The 26,873-nt window shown below is 38.8% G+C and overlaps 1 protein-coding gene across 5 annotated transcripts in view; it reads left to right on the top strand.

The window, feature by feature from the left end:
• Positions 1–26,873, top strand: part of PREX2 (phosphatidylinositol-3,4,5-trisphosphate dependent Rac exchange factor 2) — a 292,133-nt gene that overhangs the window by 164,571 nt on the left and 100,689 nt on the right. For all 5 annotated transcript variants that reach the window (XR_008419975.1, XR_008419974.1, XR_008419973.1 and 2 more), the window contains 7 exons: positions 6,709–6,928; positions 7,470–7,677; positions 14,761–14,940; positions 17,208–17,302; positions 18,086–18,168; positions 19,141–19,231; positions 19,877–20,005. Coding sequence is in view for 2 of the 5 variants with exons in the window: in XM_019453224.2 (XP_019308769.1) it covers positions 6,709–6,928; positions 7,470–7,677; positions 14,761–14,940; positions 17,208–17,302; positions 18,086–18,168; positions 19,141–19,231; positions 19,877–20,005 (1,006 nt within the window). In the remaining 3 variants the exon portion in view is untranslated. The remainder of the gene's footprint in view (positions 1–6,708; positions 6,929–7,469; positions 7,678–14,760; positions 14,941–17,207; positions 17,303–18,085; positions 18,169–19,140; positions 19,232–19,876; positions 20,006–26,873) is intronic.

Consider the following 26,873-nt stretch of genomic DNA (forward strand, 5'->3'; position numbering starts at 1 on the left):
AGAAATCTTTGTGGATTGAATAGTCAGCAGATGTTAGCTGCTGTAAGTTGGAAAGATTTCTCAGAGTGAAGAGGAGTAGAGGTGGCACTCAAGTAAAGAGAGATATTGTAAGTGAAGGCCACGATGTAGAAATGAGATTGATTTTATTGATGAAGAATTGGCATGTTGCCTACACTAGAAAGGATTGGAGTTAGATACCATTAAAAGGAAAACTGACAAAATCTGAGTTTTCCAGTGATATTTTAGAGTGGCATAAGAATCAGATTTGTTTGTAAGAAGTACGAGTTGATGGTGACTTGGTCTCATGTAGAAGCTTTGGGGATAGAGAGAAAAGGATCAATCCAAACGATACATAGCAGGTAAAATATATATAGCTCTATGATGGGTTGGTTATGGTGGATGAAGAAGGTGTTACACCTTGGTTTTTAACAAAAATATGGTTTGTGATAAACTGGAGAGTGTTATGTTGGGAGTAGGATTAGAAGCATAAAAGGAACAGGTTTTTCCCAAAATGTTGGGGATTCTCAAAAACATGAACCTGCCGAGTAAAAAATTTCTTACACTTTCTCAGAAGTAACTGACAGCCCAGAAAGCTTTTAAAGCAGAGATGGACAGGCTAATGGGCAGTGATTTTAGATGATAAAAATAATATCACTGAATTGTGGGAAGTTCTTCTATGTACATTATTGTTGTTTGAGCCTCGAAATAGCTGTATGTACTGAAGAATCCTACCATCTGCTTCTTTCTCCAGGAGATTAAGAATTTGCTTAAGGTCACTTAGCTGGAAGTGGCAGACTAGGTCCAGTCCTATAGAATGCTGTCTCATTTATTTTTCTTTTTAATTTTAGAAGTAAAGAGAAAATTATATTCAACTAGAATTTAAACACCTTCAAAGGTATCCTTTTCAGCATCCCTTATTGACCATAAACACATTTAGAATAATTGACTGCCTTTCTCACTAGATAGACAAGCAAGGTTAGCATGAAAATATTTCAAGAATATTTTTAATTTGAACAAAATTTAGATACCTAACACAATAATAGCCTTTCTAGGTTACATAAGGTTAGCTCCATTTATGTATCAAATGCATGTCAACAGAAACTATAGCATTTGTGAATGTATATTTTTAATTTTCATGTATTTACTTTGAAGCTATTTTTAGTAGCATATTTTTCTTCCAGATGAAGGCTTCAAACACCCCTCTTTTTTTGTAAAATAAAATGTATCCATAGAAACTAAAATTTCAAAGAGGCTGGCTTTCCTTTATTTTGACTATTAAAGTTTTAGGTTTTAAAAATAGAAACAAGTTGATTTCTGCAGTTTCTATAGCCAGGCTTCCCCAATCATAATTGATTTTCTGCCCAGCTGTACAGGCCACAGATGTTTTTTAGCACATGTATGAGACAAGTTTCAGACCTTACTGGAGAGTGAATCCTAAGCAGGCATTTAATCTCCTTGGGGCAGGATGTGTGGGTGATCCAGACATAAAACTATGCACTGTTTGGAGAAACATTCTTATCCTAAATTGTCCTTGGGACCCTTTTTAATTCTAGATTCATTCTCTGTTGTAGAGTAATTCCATAATTGGGTTTATTCTGTGTATTAGGGATGTTTCCTCCATATAAATATTTAATGAGCTTTCAAGAGATAGTTCCTGTTTACACAAAAATATTGCATGTAGGAATCCAAAGTCTTACTTTAAATATTCCAAGTGCCTTTAGTTATTAATGCCACAAAATCCTCAAACTGATTGATACATGGGTCTGGAAAATTTGTGGTAAAAGCTTCCTGATGTCCCCTTCCTCTGATACAGAATTTTTATAACTATGCCAATAGAGTTTTACACTTAATTGAAATGGGAGATTATCTTCAAAATAGTAGCCTACCTTTCTATGTTTTTTCACTTTTTGTCAAGTGAGTATAATTGGATTTTAATGTATTGTCATGGTTAATAATTCGTGAATTAACTACCAGTGCATTAGAAACCTGAAGTTCCACTTCCAAGAATTACTTATTCTTATCAATATACAAATACACTTTAATATCATCTAGATTTAAAAAGTCAATATTTCCCTTGACCCCCAGACTTTTCTCTACCTACTGTTTCATTTCTTGAACTCTATCCTGTAAAACAACTACCTATACTTGCTGTATATACCTGTTGTCTCACTCGCTTGACATTCTCAACACACTCAAGATGGGCTCAAGTACCCTCCATGTAACTAAAGTGGCTCTTTTTTTTTTTTTTTTTTTTTTTTTTTTTTTTTTTTTTTAAGAAAGAGAGAGCACCCAAGTGGGAGAGACGCTGAGGGAGAGAAAAAGAGAGAGAGAGAGAGAGAGAGAGAGAGAGAGAGAGAATTTCAAGCAGGCTCCATGCCCAGTATGGAGCCTGACACAGGGCTTGATTCCACGATCCTAGGACCATGACCTGAGCCTAAATCAAGAGTCAGATGCTCAACTGACTGAGCCACCCAGGCACCCCTGAAATGGCTTTTTAAGGTCATTGATGATGATTTGATTTTGCCAAAGTTCATTTACTGTCATCATCTTATTCCTTGTTTTAGTAGCATCAATGCAGTTGACTGTGTATCTGGTTTTGTCTTTTCTGGGTGGCTCAGTCACAGTGAGTGTCCCACGTTTGTTCATCCTTTTTTCTCTGATCTCTTCATGCTGCAGAACTTGGGATTTGCTCCCCTACTCTCTCTCTCTCTCTGCTCTCCATCCCCCAGTGATCACATTCAGTCTTGCCGTCTGACCTCTCCATTTGAGTCTAACAGATACCTCAGACTTCACATGTCCAGAATACAGTCCTGGTCCTGCCCCTCCAGTTTGTCATATTTGCTGTTTTCTCCACCTCAGAATGAGACCCATCCTCCCGCATTGCTCAGTCTTAAAACCTCGCATACATTCTTTACTCCTCGTTCTCACATACCATTCTCTTGGCTGTACCTTCACCACATGCAGCCTTTTCTCACCGCTGTGATTGCTGACAGCCTAGGGTGAGCCAATGTTGACTCTCCCAAGAGTGGTCTTCCTGCTTCCACCCTTGCCCACTGACGGTGTGTTTGTTCTGAGGGGCTGTGGATCTCAATCACAGTAAGAACTAAATCTTTCCAAAGGCCTGTGAGCTCCTGTTTGAGCTGCGCCCTCCTTCTACCCATGATCTCCCCATTCCTGTCTGTCACCTTTCCCTTCCCCTTTCACTGTGTGCTCTGACCACACCAGTCTCCCTGACATGGAACACACTTTCCTTGGGGCTTCTGCATTGAATGTTCACCCTGCCAGGCAGCCTTCTCTTCCTAATACCCACATTCCTAACTCTTCCTTCCTTCAAGATTTTGCTTAAATGCCAGATTCTCACTGAGGCCTGCCCTGACCACCCAGATTACAATTGGCAGGGCATTCTTCACCTCACCTCTGAAATTCCCAACCCTCTTTCCCAGCTCCATTTGTTTTCAGCTATACTTATCATGTTCTAGCATGGTGTAATTGACTTGTTATGTTTATTGTTGGCCTCTCCCTTCACTAGAACATAACCTCCCAGAAGGCAGAAATCTGTTTCATTCACTGATGTTTCCCAACTTGCCTAGAATGGAGCCTGATTTAGAAAATCCTCGATGTGTAATTGTTGGATGGATGAATAAAGGTGGGGATAAGTGGGCTACGCTATCCATGAGAGGCCTAAAATGCTGTCCATGCCAGCTCACCTTCCCCTAAACCCTGTATATTTCTTTATTGCAAAATTGCAATTTTTGTTTATGGAAAATAGTGCTTTTTTTTATCTTTCTTTGTGTGCTTCTCCAAAGCAGATTAACGAGTTCAGTGTTCTTTTTGATGTTTCCAGACAAGACGCCAGGTTCATGTTGGCAGGGCCACTTACCACCGTGTGGCCAGGCTAGAACACATTCCCGTGCGCGTTCTACAGTCACAGGAACTGTGCCTTGCTCACTTTAGGTGTGTTACAGGAAGGTGTCACAATTAAATATTAGGGCATGCCCTCTAGGAGTACATTTTTGATGTATTTAGCACATTTCTAGGACCCATGACTGTGGAGTGCCTCCTGCACCTCCCCCTTTCCTAGGGACACCCTTGGATGGAAGACAGCACTGCTTTCATAAGCCTCTTTCTTCTCTGAGAGAGGCAAGCAAAGACGTTTCCTCTCTGACACTCTTTGAAAGAGTTCCAGCCATTTGGGCATGGTTGCACACCCCTCCTGAGTGTATGGGGAGAAGAAACAGACTGTGTCCACGGGCGTTTGTACTGCGGTGCATGTTGGAAACTGGTTGCACTAGAAAGGCAGCATTCCCCCTTGTCTACCTGATCGCTCTAGTAACACCACAGCCCATCGCTCTGTTCACTTCCTTCCTAGCACTTACCAAATTTCTAATTGTCCTGGCTATCATATTTATTATATAATTGTTATAGACGCATATAGTTGTACATATATTTATACATGTACATTACATATACTTGTAATAATATGTTACATATAAGAATATTATATTATTTTCACCTGTGTCCCCTACTAGACCATGAGCTCCATGAGGGCAAGGGCTGTGTCTTCAGCATTTAGTGCGAGTCTGGAATAGATGCTTCTCTTTATATTTTTCAATAAGTAGGTAAAAGGTTAAAGTGAAAGAAGGCAAAAGAAGCATATCTATCTATTATGGTCGATGCTGTGCCACGATAAAATTGATTTCTGTGCCTTTGTGTGTACCGTGGGGCCTTATCCCGCGACTGCAACAGAAAAGACCTTCTCACTGCAAGTTTGCGTCTTTCCCAATTTGAGGTCTTTCCCAGATGAGTCTTCAGGTCACAGTTTTTTATTATTAAAGTGAGGGGATAGAACATTAATTCTCTAAATTACTTCCACTCTTTTAGTGGTTAGGATATTATCACTATACCATTATTATCAAGTTTGTTACTAACTTTGTTGGCAGTTTTCTGCATTTCAGTCCACTTCCATTTTAATTGCTACTGTGTGCTTATACTTTGCTGAGCTACATAGCTTCAGACATGTGATTTGAAAGCACAGTTTAATATGTAGATAAAATAGTTCATATTCTGATGATGAGCTTGTAAGTTGTGATTTTTGGTATTATGTCTTTATTTTTTAATTTAACCTAGAAAAGTTGCATGGTAACCAGTGTTAGTCTTAATTTTTAATCTTTCAGTGCCCAAATTACTACTCACTAGTAGTATAAATAAATAGGATCTGCTTATTGTTTTCAAGCAAGAAGAGAGCACAGAGATTATTTTATCCGTATTCTTTATTTTACTAGGAATGGTAAAAGGACAGTGACTTGCCCACCATCACATAAGTTATAAATAACCTAAGTGTAACTAAAACATACGTAGCCGGTGGCTCTCCGTCCTTTGATTTTGAAAGTATAATCCAGTTCAAGTCCATGAGGTGCACAAGACAGACATAGGTATAACCCTCATAGAATTTACCACCCACTGAGATAGAGATAAGAAGATTATTCATAATTGTAAGGAGGGTTACAATGTGCTATAACCTAGCCAAGGAAGTTGGACCTAGATGAAGGCTCATGGTAGGCCTGCTGATTTCATAGAACTTGAAAATGCATAGAAGTAAGTTTGGCAATGAAGGAAGAAGAACACTCTGGGCACAGTACTCCGAACAGTCTGTACAAAGACCTAGAATGAGTAGATGGTATGTAAGAAGGCCTGGGTGAAGGCAACAAGGAGCCCAGGGAGCAAGGGGAGAAGAGCTTGAGATGATAACCTAGGTGCAGATCAGACTTTGGGTGGCTGTATAGACCATGGCAAGAATTAGATGGATTTGAATTACAAGGTTCGAAGTTGTGGAGTGGCAGTTCTTGGAAGTCATGCAGATCCCTTGAGTGTCACTTTATTCAGTGGCATAAAAGCAGAGTCCACACCAGTCTTCAGGCTGATCCTGACCCAGGTGCTCAGCAGTTCTTAGCAGGAGATATGGGAAGTATAGTTGTTTCTGCCTGTTGTCCCGACCTTCTGGGTCAACACCACCACACCTGCTGTCTCACCTGTTCTGAGACTCAGGTTTGGACTGGCTTTCTGACAATGTTTGGAATAATCCACTCTTCACCTGACAGCTGTCCTCTTCTGCCGCTTTGCCTCACTTTAAATATTGTGTTCCTATCTGCATATCCTTGGATTCCAATATGATTTCTCTGTCGGATTCTCAGCTGCTAGCAGTCTGTGGATCTGACTCCTAGTAAGTGGGATTGGTCACTTAAAATTTATTTCTTTTAGGGGCACCTGGGTGGCTCAGTCAGTGAAGCATCTGACTCTTGGTTTCAGCTCAGGTCATGATCTCACAGTTTCATGAGTTGGAGCCCCACATTGGGCTCTGTGTTGATGGTGTGGAGCCTGCTTGGGATTCTCTCTCTGCCCCTTCCCTGCTCACACTGTCTCTGTCTCTCTCTAAATAAATAAATAAACTTAAAAAAAAAGTCTCTTAGCATCTAACTTGTAATCAGAGTTTCAAAAGAATCCTATGCATTTGTTGCCAATATTGCTTTGCTTTATTATGAATGTGCGGGTTTTAAAATAATGACTTCGTTTCCAACAACGTAAAATTTGTTTCACTAATTCCACTTGACATGATTTAATTTTTTAATATTTTGTTACATATGATGGAAGTGAAGTGTTTGAGTTGTTGCTGTGTGTTCAACTGCTTTTTATTTATTCTTTAATTTACAGTTTTCACGGGTACTGAAGAATAGAGCCTGGCCCACCTTTAAACAGGCCAAATCTAAAATTTCCCCATTACACAGCAGTGATTTCTGCCCTACCAACTGCCATGTCAACATAATGGAAGTTTCCTATCCCAAAACATCAACCTCTCTGGGGAGTGCATTTGGTGTTCAGCTGGATAGTAGGAAGCATAATTCTCTTGATAAAGAAAATAAATCTGAGCAAGGTATGTTAGCTTTTGAGATTTTCTTAAATCATGAAAAGTACTTTAGGCAATTATTAACTATTCCAGCATCCCTGAAATATGATAGATTCCTCTGTGTGCAAACAAGTCTGAATTTTATAAAGACAGGAATCCTCTCTATTTTCATTTGGATAATTATACATAAGCATTTATCAAATGAAAATGGAGTTATTCATTTTTATTATTTTTTCTCTAAGAAGAGTGGTTGTTCTTGCCTTCCTCACATGTATGATAGACACAGCTTATCCTGCTGTGAAAATGACGAGTCTGAAGTGGCCCCATAACTGAGAAAAATACAGGAGGAGCTGCTTCAGCCCAGGGCCACTCCACACCGTCACACTAGGGTATGAGATGGAATCATATTTTAATCACAACTCCCAGAAGCTTTAATTCCTGAATTAAATTCAGCATCGGATTGGCATTTTATTTTATGTTAGCTTGGGTATCTAGAATGAATTGCATTGGATCGTTACTGTAAGTCAAAGGTCATAAATATTGTTCTGGAATAATGTTAACTCCTCAGGGAAACTGAGCCCTATGGTGTACATTCAACACACAATCACAACAATGGCAGCCCCTTCAGGTCTGTCTCTGGGACAGCAGGATGGACATGGGCTCCGATATTTGTTAAAAGAGGAAGACCTAGAAACTCAAGATATTTATCAGAAACTGTTGGGCAAACTTCAGACTGCACTGAAAGAGGTGGAGATGTGTGTTTGTCAAATTGATGAGTAAGTATTTTATTTACTGTACTTTTAACTGTGCCTAATAAAATAGCTATAGAAAATGTGACTTTTTTGAACATCCATCATTCTCTTTCATTTTTAGAAATGTACGAGTGTGTGTGTGTATGTGTGTATGTGTAAATCACATAGATCCTCTTTATTCCAATACCTTAAAAATGATATAACATGATAAATATATAGATATATATTTTAAGGAAGCATTTAATACCAGAGAAGAGATGAACAAAATCCTGTCTTCTAGAAGACACTAAATAAATCTCAATGTGCAAATAGTAAATTGAAAAATAATGATTGAAAGAGTACCAACTCGGTATAGGGATCTCCTTGTATGCTTTATGGAACAGAACACGGTATTTGATATATATGCACTCAATAGATGTGTATGGAAAAATATAAAATATAACATCTTTAACATGCCTGTTAAATAAGTAAATGCAAAATTATGTATCCATAGGACCAATGACCAGCAACCTTTTTTTTTTTTCCTTCTGATTGAATTAATGGTTTACTAAGCACTAACTCAAATAGCTATGCCGGTCATTTGGAAATTTTTACCAAGAAACAGAGAAACAGAGGTAGTTAATTAAAACTTTTCCAGGGGTGCTTGGGTGGCTCAATCGGTTAAGTGTCCAACTTCAGCTCAGGTCATGATCTTGCAGTTCATGAGTTCCAGCCCTGTGTCAGACTCTGTGCTGATAGCTAAGAGACTGGAGCCTGCTTTGGATTCTCTGTTTCCCTCTCTCTTTGCCCCTCCCTCCCTCTTTGCCCCTCCCTCCCTCACACTCTGTCTCTCTCTCAAAAAATAAATAAACATTAAAAAAGTTAAAAAAAAAACTTTTTCAAAGAGGTCAACTCCGATTCTTATTTTAAAATTTGATGGTTGGACAATTGCCTCAACTCTGTGGGATGGTCTCGCTGTGTGATGATGCTTCACAGGTAGTCAAGACAACTCTGTATGGTCAAAACAACATGGGCTTTGTGATAGCTTGGTTAGTCATGTGTTAAACAGGATGAAGAATAATAACACATTACAAGTTTGTGATGAAAATTATAAAAATTAATACAAAAAGTCATCAGGCAGTGCTTAACATCATACTTGCTCATCTTTCAAGGAGTTGAAATTGCTGAGTATATCTGAAGTTAGTAGAATTCTGAAAATGGTATAGACACATTATCCCCTTCTTATTGTACTCTCTTTATTAGGTTATAGATTAAGATTGCTATTGGGTGTGTATTGTTTAATCTACACACACATTATCCCACACTTCCTTGGATAATTCAGTTTTGACATAAAATATTTAGAACTTATTCTAAGCCTTTTTTTTTTGGTCATTGGACATTATACTAATACAATCTTAATTGACATGATCTCTTATATCTTTGAAATTTAGAGATAAGGATCACCATATGAGATGTATCATATTTCTAAGGTTATCTTTAGATAGTTACTATTTACTATGCTGCTTTGTTCTGACATTTTTATGAGTTAATTTAGACTGGAAATCCTGCCTTCTTGTGTCTAATACACTAGTTCTCAAAACTACGTATAGCACTGGTGTATTATATTGTGACTGTCCCATTTACAGATGAATTAAATAGTTTGGGGTTGCTAAGAGAATGGGTGGTTATTTTTAGGGAATGGTATCATACTTTGGATTGTGTGAGAATCACTCATGTGACACATAAGTTAATATCTTAGGGCATTGTATTTTGTTTTATTTAATAAATGGAATTTTATTATATGATATGTTGTATTTTAGAAACCAGTTTTTCCCCCTTAAAGTATTTAGGAAGTACACAGAGTAAGAATCTTTGTTAATAAAGCAATAAATTGTGGCACTGAATCACGAATCCTAGCTCTCAGAGGGATTTTAGGAGAACATCTGGACCGATCCCATACTGCCAGTTAGTCCAAGAGTGATTATTCCTGCTCTTCAGATGAGTCCTTTACCAATGGCAGGAGTATTGATGTGCCTACGTGGACACTACCTTGGAGACGAGGCCTCTAATGCATTGACTACTCAGCACTTACTGGCAGTTGTCCAGACTTCATCTGTCTTTGTTAATTTACTTTTTTTTTTTAACTTTAGCTAATGTGGATACATTTTTAAGAAAGTGGTTAGAGCCAAAGGGCTCCCTTTACCTGGCTTAAAATGCTTTATATTTAAAGCACTCATTGAAGAAAGAAGTTAGGCTATTTTTATTAGCCAAAACTACTTAAAATAATTACTTATTTTTACTGTTTTTCTTAAGATTTTCCCACTCTAAAACCCTTTACCTTACTGTGCGTGTTTATTAGGAAAATGACATGAAATGAGTAAGTGATTTGAGAAACTTCCTTGGTCTTCTCTGTGTGCACCATATAATTTAATTCTAAATATAAATATGTTCCATGTAATTCAATGTGCAGCATAATCATTTTAAAACAGTGCAGTTGTCCAACTGCCTGGAATCCCTGTTGCCCCATTCAGAGATACTGCAGTGCAGTCGAGCTTGACAAATTATTTGAAAAGCTAGTTACCCAACAATTTTCTCACCATGTAGTAATTATTCTTGGTCAGACAGAGATGCCTCTGCAGAGTGGAGAAGCAGATCTCTGATACTTTGCCAAGTTTTAAGAGGAATTGCCTCATAACACCTCATTGCTGGCCTTTCTGGAAATCATTCATTCCTGTGAAAGGGCTTGGTACTGAGCTTGTCTGCTTCCCCTGCCACTTGGGAACCCTTCTAGAAATAAAATTCTCTTCAACGCATAGACATCCCAGTAAATGTTCCTACTTCAGTCAGATCCAGAGATGGAACTAGAGACATATTTGTTGTCTATAAACATGAAATAAGGTAACGTTATGAACTTATTCAAAATTCTGTGATTCCTGTCTCATTGAAGCTAAATGGCCATTGCATGGGCTATTTTCTGACTAATGACACGTAGGTATGAGACCTAAGTAAAGGATAATCTGCGGATAATCCAAACCATCGTCGGGACTTTAAGATGCAGGGTTTGTGTATTCTGTCAGGGAAGGAATGAATAAAGAGTACTGAGGGCTAGTGAAGATAGGAAAGCTGAGAACAGACTGCATTTTACAGGTGCAAATGCCCCAGACTGAATGATCAACAAATGGCATTGTGGGACCCTTAATGAGCTGGGCCTGCAGGTAGGCATGGTAGGGCCGACAGTGGAATTATCTTTGAGGTTTTCCCAAGCATTTTGCTCTTAAATGTATGAAAAGAGGGCATAGCTTCATGAGCTCTAACGTGTATTGTAGGGGCTTAGGTGCCAGGCACAGTTGTATTAGTATACACACTGTTTGATTTTATTCCCACAGTCCCTCTGTAATGTGGGTTATGAAACACAGGGACATATCACATTAAATCTCTAACTTCAGTATGTTTCCAAAACCGAATTCTAGATTTCCTGGTACTAAACCTACTTTGACTCCTTCCACATGAGAGTCTTCCCTCTTCTCAGTCAGGTATTCCCCATGTCTGCAGGCCTGCAAGCCAGAATCTGGGTCTTACCTTTGATTCTTCTCTTTCCTCCCGCTTCGCCTGTAGTACCTTGTCAAGTTCAGTCAGTTATACCTCAGAATGTATCCGCTCCATCACCTTAGACTGGGGTCACCATTGTCTCCTCACTAGCGTCCACTGTGGGAGTTTCCAGCTATGTCCCTCTCATGCATTCTACGTTCAGCAGATGCCAGAAGGATCTATAAACGTAAATCATGCCAGTTCCTTGCTTAAAACCATTTAATTGCATTGCAATGCCATTAGCATAATATCAACTACATCACTGTGGCCTGTGTAGCCCTCCACAGCCTGCCCCTGTCAGCCTGTCCAAACCCATTTCCCCGAGTTCCAGCTGCTCTAGCCTTTTTCTGATCCTGGAACATGACAAACCTCTGCCTGGTTAGCACTGCTCCTGAGGTCTGCAGCTAGCCTTCTAGGCATTCAGGTGTCAGGCTAAAGGCCGATCTGTGGAGATCAGCTTCCCCAGGATAAAGTAGATACTCCTGTATCCCAGTCACATATATCATTCTTCCAGATATCTGCCTTTCTACACAACTGGTTTTTTTTTTTCTGATGCTAACAAAACTCTAAAGCCCCACGGACTTAAAGCGAGAGGCTTTCTCTCCATGCTCATCTGGGTCACAGGGTTTCCACTCCACGTTGACCTCACTCAGAGTTCAGACTGACAGAGCCCCCATCAGTAGGAGTGACTCTGATTGTCACACCAGCAAGAGGGAATGAGGTAGGCTGCACACTGGCTTAAAGACCGGCACCTAAAAGGGACTCCTGGCACCTCCACTTTTACACCATACTGGTGGAAACCAGTTACGTGGTCGTTCTTACCATCATAGGGTAGGGGAGGCCACCCAGTCATGTGTCCAGGAGGACTGGGATGTGGTGATCAACACTAATGACCCCCTTCCTCCCTCCAGCATGTATAAATGATATGCAGGGAGGGGATGTGCTTCTTAATTTGCACAGTATATGTATATAAGAGTGTGTCTTACTCACCCCATCTCTAAAATGAGGATCATCATCATCATAGTAATACCTACTTCATAAAGGAGTTTTAGGATTGAATGAATTTAATACCTATTAAGTTCTTAGCATGGTGACTGGCATAAGAGCTCAACAAATGTTAGGTCTGATGAAAATGATACAGATGATGATATTTAAGTCTCAGTTTAACAGAAAAACACACAGGTTGATGCCAGATAGTATATACAAAAATCTTTATTCATCAAGGGTGTGAGAAGGAGATTGGCCTGCTTGAGACTTTAACTTAGAATTAATGGACCTGTACTAGGTAGCTTAATATCGTATATGAGCAAAAGCAAACTATTTCCATATGCACAAATATTAAAGCTTTATGCGTTATTAGTTTAAGGATCTAGAAATTTTATGCAAAGACGTGGTGTCAGAAACACAGGTTTTCTGTCATTTGTTTGTTAGCCTAACATTTGTTCCCACAGGGTCAGTGCAGGCATCACTGCAGCTGTTTAAAATGAAGAGCAAATATGTGGATATAATTCATATGACTTTGAAAAAAAATGAGTATGCTCAGCCCCATGACTTTTAATTTAAAAGATACATAAAGCACAGAGTACTCCTTGCAAAATGAGAACTCCTGCATCTCCTTCCTCTTTAGTATTCAGAGTTCATCTGTCTGTGCAGTATAGGCTTTGGGTAATTGGAGTTAATCTAATGTTTTAAGCTTTTGGGTAGAAGGAGTGAATAAATACACATCTGTCTTCCAAGACATAAAAGTATCTTTGCAAATAAGAAAACTCTGTTTAAAATAATTTATAGCTTCACAGTGCCTACATTGAGCAATGTAACCCAGCCCCCTGATTTTCACTGGTATCTAAAACGTATAAAATGCCAAAATATTATTCAAATGTCATATCCCAGTGAGACCTTCCCTGACTACACTATTTAAAGTTGCAGCTCCAGCTTCTTCCCCTTCTTTATTTTCCTTCTTAACATTTGTCACCATGCGATACACTATATAGTTTACTTGTTTATAGTTGGTTTCTTCCCAGGAGAACCCAAGCTCCAGGAGGACAGGGGCCATGTTTTGTAAACTGCTGTATGCACAGCATCAATAACAATGCATGGTACAATAGATAACGTCTAATTAAGTAATTAGCGAATTCTCTTAAGTATTTACTCAGTGCATGGCACTGTGGGTTATCCATGGAAAGTATAAGACATTCTCATAGTCTTGAAATAAAACAGCCATGACCTTGCTATGGAAAGATGAGCGTGAAGATCTGTACATTTGTGCTGTTGATTAGAACAGAATGCCATCACTACTTGGCGAGAAGATGATTGTTGGCTGCGGAAGCCATGCAGGAGCCCTTTCATAAGATATGGTTCACTTCGTTTTGCAAGTTTTACAGCATTTTGTTTGATCACAGATTGATTCCATGTTTTCATAATTTTGAGTGAGTACTAACAGAAACTTTTTACAGGCAAACATTCAAGTCTGGAGTGATGGAATCCGTGCTACTCAAAGTGCACATCAAGTATGATGCCAGTTCAGAATCTGGCATCTCCCACTTGGCTCAAGGTTGTGTTGTTAGTCTTGAGCCAAGTGGGAGAACTTTTCATTTGGGTAGATTCGTGATGCATCATCGTGACTAGAGTGTGGATGATATGGGGTAGCCCCTGCTGCCTCCTATCCTTATATTGTGTGTGACTCTGTTTAATGTCTTATGACATTATCACTTGTATGAACAGTGAGAAAGGATTGACCACACGATATTCTCTCTGTCAAAAGAGAGAAAGCCTGGGAGAAGCCCAAGGCAGGGGTAGATGGATAGATGGGTTTTTCATATCTGAGGGAAAGCCAGTGAGGATATTTAAGCACATTTAGTGTTTATTTTAATATTTGGGTAGCACTGTAAAGTTTTCCAGGTATTTTCAGGTGGCAGCAATAGTGGTGATAATGGCTAGGGGAGAGAGGTGACACGCATTATGTACAGGAACATATTCTCATTTCATTTGGGCGAGTTCTTATTTTCCCCATATTGTGGATGTCAGAGAGAACTATCCTAGTTTTTCTGTGGTAACAAAACTAGTGAGTGGCAGAACTGGGATTTGAACACAGTTTTCTAGTCTAAATTGTGTGCTGTTTCCATTATTCTGAGAAGAAAAAGTGAACTTCGTATGAACTTTAAAAAAAAGTATCTATTTGAGAGAGAGAGAGAGAGAGAGAGAGAGAGAGAACGTGCACTTGCACACACGCACAGGGAAGGGCAGGGAAGTTGGGAGAGCGAATCCTAAGCAGCCTTCATGCTGTCCGTATGGGCCCCATGTGGGGCTCAGTCTCACAAACTGAGATCATGACCTGAGCTGAAATCAAGAATCAGACACTTAACCGACTGAGCCACCCAGGCACCCCGTGTGATCATTTTTTTATGCAATCAAATACTTATTTTATGTGAAACAAACAGCTTAGAAGTGTTTGTAAGCCTATCATATTCAACAAGTAAGGAGGTTATCCGTAGCAGCCAGTTTGAAAACATGCACTTATTTTTTCTTAATATCACATTGCAGCCTTCTGTCTTCCATAACATATTCTCCTAAATTAGAACGTAAGACATCAGAGTGCACAGGACCAACAGACAGTGACAACGAGAAGGGAGAAAGAAATAGCAAACGAGTCTGTTTTAATATGGCGGGAGATGAGCAGGAAGATTCAGGTCATGACACCATCAGCAACAGAGACTCTTACAGGTAATTCATTAATTCCTCGAACTCATCTCATCAACACAGTCAAATATGGTTCTGTATTTTCCACAAAGATCTTGAAAAAACTTTTTGTCGTTTTTATTTATTACCCTCACAAAATAACCGCTGGCTGTTACCCACCCCAGAGAAAGCATAGGGATTCCACATAATCTTTCAATTATTGGTTTTTCATAATCTTAGTAATTTGGAAAAAGCATTTTTTTCTCCAGCTCTGTGGACCTAACTTGGCGGACTCGTTTTGTTACAGAGTATGTAATATGTATAGCAAATAAGCCAATTGAGCCTATGTTAACTTTTTTTTCCAAATATCTGTTTCTGATTATTGGACTATTGGATAGTGAATAGGAGTTCTTCTTGTTGTATTTCTCCCCTTGCTTGTTATATTCTAAATTCCAAGCTAATTGGACTAATTTCACCTGCTCACCTCCATGACCAGCTTTGTGTATTTTTTCCTTCCTTGCACGCTTTCTGCATAATCTTGGTAGGTAGGACTGCTGTACCAAAGTACCAAGGACTGGATGGCTTAAACAGAAGAGGTTTATTTATTTATTATCTGACAGTTCTGGGGCCGGAAGTCTGTGATCAGGGTGTCAACGGGGCCTTCCCTTCTATGGGGGTCTATGGAGGTCTGTGGAGGAAGGATCAGGTCCAGGCCTCATTCCTTGGCTGTAGATGGCCGTCTTTGCCCTATGTCTTTGTGTGTGTCCACATTTCCCCTTCTTCTAAGGACACCAGTCATACTAGATTAGGGCCCACCTTAATGACCTCATTTTAACTTAATTATGTCTGTGAAAACCCTCCTCCAGATAAGATCATATTCCTGGGTGTGGAGTGTTAGACTTCCAGCTGTGAATTTTAGGGAGAGACACAACCAACCCTCCAAAGTCTGTCTTCCTACCAGACTCCAACATGGCTCCTACAGTGAACTTCCTTAACTGGAGTTGCTTATTCTTTCGATCTTTGTGTCACCTGACACCTCATTGACAGCTGTCCTAACCCACCACATGTGCCACATGTGCCGCTTCAGCATCCCCTACCTTACTTACCTTAATCGAAGACAAAAACTCTTATTTGCTGTTATATGTTATGCAGTGGTTTACAATGAAAAGACACTAAGTAAGTATTACTAAAGCTATTCTCCTCAGAGATGTTTAGCACAAACTAACAGCTAACATTAAAAACATTTTCACCAGACACATGGGGAAACAAGATGATTTCACATAATTCCCACCATGGCCTGATGTGGCACATTCTCCTATTAACTCCATTTTACGTGTAAGGAAGCTGAGTCCAGATGAGTTATATAATTTGCCTGTGAAACCAGGTGGTCTGGCTCACAGTTTGTCTCTCAGCCAGTGTACTGTCCCAATTTCTACGTGAAAAGGATTTTAATGAATATGTAAGAGTTAATTATTCCTAGGGATTTAATAATATAGAACCCAGATTAACCACTTTTACCATTTCATTCACTTTTCGCTTCAAAGGATACCAGTAGGCTGTTTAATAGGAACCTGTGGTTGTTCTCCAGTGGGAAATTACAGATCTGAAAATAGTTTCTTACCTCAATTTCTAGTTATCAGATAATTGAAATTACCCTCAAAGTCTCCCTCTAGGCTAAAATAGAAATTTTGAATGTAAATTGAAAGTTCAATAAGTCCTTTTTACCAATTCTGAGAGGAAAAAGATATTTTGCCTCGTGGACTCTTTCCTGAAATCTGTAACGTGTCCATATTCACACACCAACCTTTTAATCACTCTTTCCTGGGACAGTGATTACCGAGCACTTCCCGGGTGTGGCAGCCCGTGCTGAGCTCTGAGGTGGGGACAAGGTGTGGGTCCTCTCTGGGGTTAGCTCAGGGTGCAGTTGATGAGTTAGAATTTAAAGCTCCCAGAAAGAGTGGAAAGGCAGAGATCAGGAAACAGGACCTTGTCTCTATCAGCAAATTAACTACAGACACATAGCGTCAAATAGATTATGAAGAGTTTGAGGTGCAGCTGGACTCCTCGTTTTCTAACTTCCCATTTAAAAAAGTTCATTCAGGAGTAGCTTACGCGGCATAAGACATCTTGAAGTATGACTGCATTGGAGATTTTTTTTTTTCAACGTAAGATAAAACGCGAGTTGAACAAAATTTCTCTTTCTCGTAATTTTCTGTTAGACCTGTCAGTAAGTAGAACTGTGACGGGGTGCGTTTCTCTAGTAAGAGCTGGCAGATGTGCCCCGAAAGTGACATGTGCCTCCTTCTTTCCAGCGACTGCAACAGCAACAGGAACTCTATCGCGTCTTTCACCAGCATCTGCAGCAGCCAGTGCAGCTCGTACCTCCACAGCGACGAGATGGACTCAGGTGCGTCCGGCCGCACCTGGCCACGCTCGGCCTCCGGGGGGGGGGTACTTTTAAGGGCTGGAGTCCTTGGATCGGCTTGCGTTTTCACCGTCTGTCAGGCATTCTTGGCTGTCGCTCTACTGCGTTTCAGTCGCACGTGTTCGATAAAGTTAACGTCGCGGGCCCATGGTAAACAGTGAATTAAAAAGAGATGAGAGAAACAAATGGATTCTGATCTGAATGTGTATCTTAGGAAGTTTCGTGGTACTGTGAAGGATGCGAGGGTCCCTGGCAACGGGTTGTGCTAAAACGTTAGGCGTTGATTGTGGGAGGAGGTGGGACGGGCTTTGAAAGCGAGGACTTCCGAGACAGTAGATGCTCCTGAACTGGCCTTGGAGGTGGGTGGCGGGGAGACGAATGGTGAGGAAAACACTGAGAGTTAGAAATACCCTGCAAATAGCTTAGTTGGAGTGTGGTAAGAACAAAGACCTGGCGCCCGGTTAGGACACATCTTAATTTGGAAATACGCAGTTTATTTCAACTATGTAACCATTAGATAACTGCACCGTTTGAAAGAATCGTTGACATGGGATATACAGTGTTTGTTCCTGTGAGGCACTCTGTTTCCACCTGCATTTCAAAGAGCATTCATCTGATACTCTAACTGCTATTGAGTCTTTTGGGACTCTTATCTGAATATAAGAACTTGATGGAATAAGAGCTCATGTTGAAAGATTATTTTCTTATTTTATTTATATTAAAATATTTTAGCATGTTAAACATAAGATTTATCTTTATATCCAGGTGATGAGCTTCCCCTCAGTGTTCGCATTTCTCATGATAAACAGGACAAGATACACAGTTGTCTTGAGCATCTTTTCAGCCAGGTATGATTTTTTCTTTTTTTCCACAGGCCAAACTGTCAGGAGTCCCTTCTGTAGACAGAGTAAAAAGAACTTGGAATAAAAATGGAAAGGCCTCAATCTGTTCCTCTGCCCCCTGTACCTCAATTTCCACAATTTAAAATGGGAATAAAGATTCTTCAGCCAACCAACCTAAAGGATTGTTGTGACTATCAAGTATTTTATGGTTCTTGGAAACGTTACAGTTATAAACACAGGCATTATTCTTTTAGTATATTTTATTTATTTTCAGAATTCTTCATGACATTTCTTGCTTAACTTTATTCCTAATTTTAAGGAGCGCAAGGTTGTTGTAGTGCTTGTGTTGGTGTTTTGCATTTTTAAAATTTGTTTAAATGTTTATTTATTTGAGAGAGAAGGAGAGAGAGAGAGCAAGGAAGGGGCAGAGTGAGAGAGAATCCCAAGCAGGCTCCATGCTGTCAGCACTAGGCCCAACATGGGGTTCAGTCTCATGAACTGTGAGATCATGACCTGAGCCAAAATCAAGAGTCAGATGCTTAACCAACTGAGCCACCCAGGTGCCCCGGGTGTTTTGCAATTAAAAAAAAAAAAAAAAAAAAAAAAAAAAAAATATATATATATATATATATCCATCCATAACCAAAATTCATAATGTAGAAGCTTTTACTGCTTTGAGAAGGATTATGATGACTTTTAGGGTTTTTTTAATAACTCTAGAAATCTCTTTTTGTAAAGTAAACATATAAAATATATTTATACTTTATATTAATATATGGTGTGGTAGGAAATATTGCAAGTATTATCTGTGAGTTTATTCCAATATTTTATTCAAAGGTGGATTTTTGCAAGCATCCTGAGATTTCAAAAATAATTGTGGCTCTAAGACAAAGCTGTTTTACAAGAGTTACTCTTGGAAATGTATACTATATATTATGAGAAGTATGTAACTTTCAGAAATCTCTGCTGTTATGATAGGTGGATTCGATTACCAATCTCCTAAAAGGGCAAGCTGTTGTAAGGGCCTTTGAGCAAACCAAGTACCTCACACCAGGGCAAGGATTACAAGGTAAGGTTTAAAAAAAATCATTATTAGAAGCAATTGGGAAACAAAAGTGGGAAATAATATAGTCATGAAGCAAAAGCATAGTTTAAGAAGACAATGGCTGCTCATGCTTCAAAATCTCCTTAATATTAATTCAGTTTAGTTATTTTTGAATGTAATAAAAATGTCAGTACAGGACCTTTTAGTTTCTTTGAAAGTTTAAAATGTTCAATTCCTATAGGGACTAGAATGAATAGAAATGAGTTAATTGAAGAGATGTTGCACTGCTTTTGCTGAAACCAGCATAAGTGCCTACTTAGTTGTAGCCCATTGGTGGGGGAAGGGGTTTCTGGAATGTGTGTTGGCAAACAGAACAGCCAAACAGACCAAGATCTAGAGCCACCACTTTCTGACCTCTAGTTTTGGACATTGAAAACAGAATTTTTAATCTAAACTGTTCCCTTGGTTTAAACATTTGTAAGAAAATAATTGTAAGGTTTGACTTTTTTTTTAGGTTTAACCAATTTTCTCCTGTAATGTAACTAGAGAAATTACCACCATGCTAATAATCCAGGATGGCAGGAATGAAAGAGAATTCTGAAGCTTACCGGTTTATTAACTGTTTGCTAAATGGTTGAAACTTATAAGAGCTTTTCTGTGTTTATTTAGAATTTCAGCAGGAAATGGAACCAAAGCTGAGTTGTCCAAAAAGGTTAAGGCTTCACATCAAGCAAGACCCTTGGAATCTTCCCAGCAGTGTCCGGAATCTTGCTCAGAACATCAGAAAATTTGTTGAAGGTCAGGATGAAAAGCAAAGAACATTGTATAGCATTAGCAATAATCATTTATGCCCCCAAAACTCAGTAGTGCCCTGATTACTTTTTGCAGTATTTCATGTTATGAGGAAAATAAAAGAACTGGAAAGGGTGAGGTAGGAGGAAGGAAAAAGGAATAGAATTATAGAGCCTCATGCTCCAAGGATCTAAACAATGTGGAATGAATCATGAAGAATATTTTCAGTAAATAGAATAAGAGCTCATACTTAAGAAGAAAAGTGGAACAAGGAGAGAGTTTCATATTTTATAATATGAAACAATATCAGAAAAATTTCTAAAAGATTCACAAAAGTCATGAAGCTAAGTTTTTTTTTCAATATATGAAATTTATTGTCAAACTGGTTTCATACAACACCCAGTGCTCATCCCAAAAGGTGCCCTCCTCAATACCCATCGCCCACCCTCCCATCCCTCCCACCCCCCATCAACCCTCAGTTTGTTCTCAGTTTTTAACAGTCTCTTATGTTTTGGCTCTCTCCCACTCTAACCTCCTTTTTTTTTTTTCCCTTCCCCTCCTCCATGGGTTTCTGTTAAGTTTCTCAGGATCCACATAAGAGTGAAAACATATGGTATCTGTCTTTCTCTGTATGGCTTATTTCACTTAGCATCACACTCTCCAGTTCCATCCACGTTGCTACAAAGGGCCATATTTCGTTCTTTCTCATTGCCACGTAGTATTCCATTGTGTATATAAACCACAATTTCTTTATCCATTCATCAGTTGATGGACATTTAGGCTCTTTCCATAATTTGGCTATTGTTGAGAGTGCTGCTATAAACATTGGGGTACAAGTGCCCCTATGCATCAGTACTCCTGTATCCCTTGGGTCAATTCCTAGCAGTGCTATTGCTGGGTCATAGGGTAGGTCTATTTTTAATTTTCTGAGGAACCTCCACACTGTTTTCCAGAGCGGCTGCACCAATTTGCATTCCCACCAACAGTGCAAGAGGGTTCCCGTTTCTCCACATCCTCTCCAGCATCTATAGTCTCCTGATTTGTTCATTTTGACCACTCTGACTGGCGTGAGGTGATAGCTGAGTGTGGTTTTGATTTGTATTTCCCTGATAAGGAGCGACGTTGAGCATCTTTTCATGTGCCTGTTGGCCATCCGGATGTCCTCTTTAGAGAAGTGTCTATTCATGTTTTCTGCCCATTTCTTCACTGGGTTATTTGTTTTTCGGGTGTGGAGTTTGGTGAGCTCTTTATAGATTTTGGATACTAGCCCTTTGTCTGATACATCATTTGCAAATATCTTTTCCCATTCCGTTGCTTGCCTTTTAGTTTTGTTGGCTGTTTCCTTTGCTGTGCAGAAGCTTTTTATCTTCATAAGGTCCTAGTAATTCATTTTTGCTTTTAATTCCCTTATCTTTGGGGATGTGTCGAGTAAGAGATTGCTACGGCTGAGGTCAGAGAGGTCTTTTCCTGCTTTCTCCTCTAGGGTTTTGATGGTTTCCTGTCTCACATTCAGGTCCTTTATCCATTTTGAGTTTATTTTTGTGAATGGTGTGAGAAAGTGGTCTAGTTTCAACCTTCTGCATGTTGCTGTCCAGTTCTCCCAGCACCATTTGTTAAAGAGACTGTCTTTTTTCCATTGGATATTCTTTCCTGCTTTGTCAAAGATTAGTTGGTCATACGTTTGTGGGTCTAGTTCTGGGGTTTCTATTCTATTCCATTGGTCTATGTGTCTGTTTTTGTGCCAATGAAGCTAAGTTTTATGGGAAGTCTAAAAATTGTGAATCCATGAGAATCAAAATAATAACACGGGTTTTATCACTGTTTTTCAAGTTTCCTTTTTGGAAGTGTTTGTCTAAGTTTATTGTTATTAGCTACCATGACATTGCTTACTCAACATCCTATAATTGGTACAGCCTACAGTTGGAGATGTAACACTTCAAGATCATTCTAGTGAGTCTCATTTCATGTTGTTTAGGGCTAGAGTATTATGTAGGAAATTCTGAGGGTTTCCAAAATGATTATAGTGAAATAAAATGAAATGAGAAATATGTTTGATTTTTTTAAATGCCTGATTCAGTGGTTGTCTTCCCAACATTGGACCAGTGGTTGGAAATGTCTGGAGATATTTTTTTTGGTTGTCACAATTGTGAGTGTGCTACTGGCATCTAGTGCGTAGAGGCCAGACATGCTTCTAAATGTTGTGTGGTATACAACACTGTCCCTCACAACAAAGAATTATTTGGCCCAAAATGTCAATAGGGCTGAGGTTGAGAAACCTCTAGAGTAAATAAGTATATGCCTGCATTTAAATTTTTATCCCTCAGTCATTTGGATACGGTAAATAATATTCAGCAGAATAACAACATAACCCCAGTCACTACCATTTGTTTTAGGGTGAAATAGAGAGAGTTGTATACTTTGCCGACAAAAGAGAGCTCTTAACCAGATAGAGTCTAAGCCTGTGACATAACTCTTGGGCCTCAGTTTCTTCATTTACCAAATGACAGAGATGTGTGTGTGTTCTGGGATTACTAAATTTTCCACCTAGAAATGTACTCAAATATAACATCTTAGATATTGATTACCGATCAGTAGAAGGAAAAAGTTGTATAGATATGGAGAACTCCATATAAATCTCTTGTGATGAAATCTCTTGTTTTTGACAGCTGGATTTCTTGGCTATGTTATTAGTTTATAGCTAAATATAATGGGTACTTGTTACACATAACATCATATTTAATGAAAAGTCTGAATTTAAAACCCCCCAAAATAATGAATATCAGAAATGATAAATATATTTTTTTAAAAGCTTCCAGGTTTAAAGGAATTTAAACATACATTTTACTGAGTAAAAGGTAATTTTTCTTTGAGGAATAAATGCCAGTATCATAACACTCATAGAATTTGTAAATGCACTTGTTCTCATCATCTTTGAGGGTTCTTCCCATCTTATAATTGTTTTTAGACTAAATGCAGTATCAAGAACAGAGAAATCATTAAACCTTTTGTTTTTTGAGGAACTTTATCTTTAACATTTAAACACTTTCTAATGCAATATAAAAAGCTTAATTTTTAGTGATACTCACTTAAAAAACCTTACATTTTTGGGGCACCTGAGTGGCTCAGTCAGTTGAGTGTCCAATTCATGATTCCAAGACCGTGGGATCGAGTCCTGCGTCAGGCTCTTTGCTGAGCACATGGAGCCTACTTAAGATTCTCTTTCTCTCCCTCGGCCCCTCTCCCCTGCTTGCTCTCTCTCTCTCTCTCTCTCTCTCTCTCTCTCTCTTTCTCTCTAAAATAAATAATTAATTAATTAAAAATATTACTTTTCATCTTAAGTCCTCACCAGTTTATCATGAATTCATCCTATTCAACTTAAAGGTAATTTTCTATTTCCCATTTGTCTTTATATAGGGGATTGTTTAATGAAGGGTTAGGTCTTGGCTAGAAATTCAACATAATGTCAGCTTGCCAGCATTTCATGGTTTACATAAGTAGCTGGGATAACCCCATTCTGATGTTCCTGTAAGGGAGGAAAAAGGTAATCTTTTTCTTTCTACCCTTCTAGGTTCTCTGGCTGGGATCCTATAAATTAGTCAAACAAAAAAAACAAATGAAAAGCATATACATTTATTTAGTATCTTTTACATGACATGGGAGCCTTTGTAAGGAAATGAAGACCAGAAAAAAATGGTTAAACCTGAGTGCTTTTTAACTAAGTTTGATGAAGGGTAGAAAATTTTGGGAAAATGGAATAGGACAAAAGGGTATGAACAAAGGGTAATAAACTGAGGGAAACTTAGCAAGGCCTGTTCCTCTCAGTATCCCTCCATGTTCTGAGGTAAGGATGTTTTTTCCTCTGGGATTAAGAAGGCACTCCTCGCATGAAGGTTTTATGACCTGCTTCAGGGGAGAAGCAGAGAGTCCTCTGTACATCTGCTGTTCCTCAAATTCCTTCATGTTAAATTTTCAGTATGATAAATTGTCATATTTTGGGATAGTGTGTTCTGAACCTCATCATTCATTCATCTCTGATTTCAAAATATCCTATCAAGTATATACCAAAGATGATATAAAAACATAACAATTATATGATCTTTATATAGGAAACACTGTTACAGTGTCATTCCTAAACTACATCACACTGTGTCATTCATCCATTTACAGCCTGCTAAACTGAGGGTAGAAGAGAGCAGAAAAAACAGTAGACGAAATGGTGGATAGATTCATTGTGTAGTGTCACAAAGTTGATGCCTGTCTCCTGCTTAAACGCTACACTAAATTATGGTCTCAAATTATCAGCCAACTGAAGATATTTTTGCTTGATTAGTCCACTGTGATATTGTGATTTACAATAAGAAATATGTAACTGGTGTTTGACCCCGTCCCTGGCAGATTTTCTAAAACTCTTGGAATTTCTTGTGAGGAGAACAATAAAGGTGTCTTTTGTTCTGTCAGTGAGGTGACTTTTGGAAAACCTCTACTGATGGGGGCTGGTTGCAAGGAAGCCAACCCTGTGATTAGGGGGTTGGAACTTTCCAAATTCCAGCCCCCTCCCCACCTGGGGGAGAGGGCCTGGGGATTTAGTTCAGTCAACAGTAACTAATGATTTAATCAATCATGCCTATGTAATGAAGCCTCCATAATATCCCAAAAGGATGGGATGCAAAGAGCGTCCAGGTGGGTTCTAGAAGAGTGGTGCATTGAGAGAACATGGAAGTTCTGCACCATTTCCCCATGCCTTCCTTTCCCAGGGCATCTCTTCCGTCTGGCTTCTCCTGAGTTCTATCCTTTTATAATAAACTGGTGATTTAGATGTTTCTCTGGGTTCTGTGAGCCACTCTAGCAAATTGATCAAACTTAAGGAAGGAGTGGTTGGAATCTCCAGTCTGTAGCTAGTTAGTCAGAAACACAGGTGACACCTGTTGACAGGTGGCACCTGAAGTGTGTGTGTGTGGGGGGGGGGGCAGGCAGTCTTGTGGGACTGAGCTTTTGCCCTGTGAGATCTGATGCTGCCTTTAGGTCGATAATGCCAGAACTGAGTCGAATTGTAGGATACCCCAAGAGTGTTGAATAATTGCTTGGTGGTATGGGGTGAAAAAAACACACACGGAGATTAGTGGTATAATTGGACCCATCATCACCTTAAATTCAAATGTTTATTAGCGAACACATTTGCAACTCTTGCTCCCTACAAAAATTGTACTTTTCTCAAAATCTATCATTTTTTTCAACAACTTACTTTTTTCCCCATTTTTTTCTCTGCTGTTGTCCCAAATAAACTAAAGAGCTTCTTCTCCTTTTTTTAAATCATAAGTCTCCATTTCCCCCTTTTTCTCCTTACCTCAGTAATTAGAATAGTTTTCTGGTGATTCCCCTGTCTCCATCTTTTCTGGGTTATATATTACTATATACTATATTCATCTTCCTAAAATATCATGTTAATAATCTGGTACCCTGCCCCAGAACCTTACAGTGATTTTTGTTAGATAAGTCTAAACTCATCAACCTGATGGTAGAAGCCATTTTTCAGTGGGGCTATCTAACTATATCCCAATCTCAGTCTCTAAATTATATAATAAAGTCTTTTCTATTCTAGATTGTTGGAAATTTGGTATTCATTCTTTACTGTATTCTCTTGCTAGCACTCTTTCCCACTCTTAGGCTATGTACCTACTCCCTTGACAATGTAACTTTCAAAAATGTTTAAAAACATTTCAGGACTCACTTAGAATTCTAGACAACTTTAGCTAGATCCAGATTATAATAACAATAATGCTTCACAGGTACACGGTTCTTTAAATAGTTTTCCAAAGCTTTTAATATATATCCCTTTTTATTTTTTTACACAGGCTCCTGAAATAGATAAGATAGGTGTTATCATCACTTATGAATGAGCACATTGAAAGTCAAAGTACGGTTGGCCATTGAACACCATGAGGATTAGGGGCTCTAATTTCCTACAGAGTCAAAAATCTGCATTTGACTCCCCCCACTCTGCCATCAAACCTAACTATTAATAGCTTACTGCTGACCAGAAACCTTACTGATAACATAAATATTCAGTTAATATATATTTTGTGTGTTATATGTATCATATACTATATTCTTAAAATAAAGTAAGCCTGAGGAAAGAAAGCGTTAAGAAAATCATGAAGAAGAGAAAATCCACTTACAATACTGTACTGTATTTATTGAAAAAATCCACATATGAGTGGACCCATGCAGTTCAAACTTTTGTTATTCAGGGGTTAAGTGTACTTTAGCAATTTTCTGAATACCACAAAGCTGGTACGCTTTCCTTGGTTTCATTAACCCTTAGTCAACCACAGTCAAGAAGCAGAAGATCGTCTTTCTGACTTATCATCAGAAGGTTAGTAGTAGCTTGACTCTACGTCACAATGCCTACTTCATCTCATCATGTAGGCATTTTATCACCTCACATCATCACAAGAGGAAGGTTGAATACAGTACAGTAAGATATTTTGAGAGCGAGAGAGACCATATTCACATAACTTAATAGATTATTACAATTGTTCTATTTTATTATTAGTTCTTGTTGTTAATCTCTTACTGTGCCTAATTTGTAAATTAAACTTTGTAATAAATATGTATGTACAGGAAAAAACATCGTATATATAGGGTTCAGCACTATCCATGGTTTCAGGCACCCACTGGGGGTCTTAGTCCATATCCCACATAGATAAGAGGGGATGACTGTAAGAGATGGTTCTTCTGACTCTTTCTCGTACTTTCCTGCCTCTGAAATTCTCGTGTTATTATCTTCTTTGTAAAATGTAACGTCCTCTCAAGTATTTCCTACATTTCTTATCAGGTAATTTTGTCACTCTGACTCTATTGTGAACCTGTCTGG

The sequence above is a fragment of the Panthera pardus genome, unplaced genomic scaffold (genome assembly GCF_024362965.1).
Source record: "Panthera pardus isolate Hobbes unplaced genomic scaffold, ASM2436296v1 HiC_scaffold_7, whole genome shotgun sequence".
In the NCBI taxonomy this organism is placed as follows: Eukaryota; Metazoa; Chordata; class Mammalia; order Carnivora; family Felidae; genus Panthera; species Panthera pardus.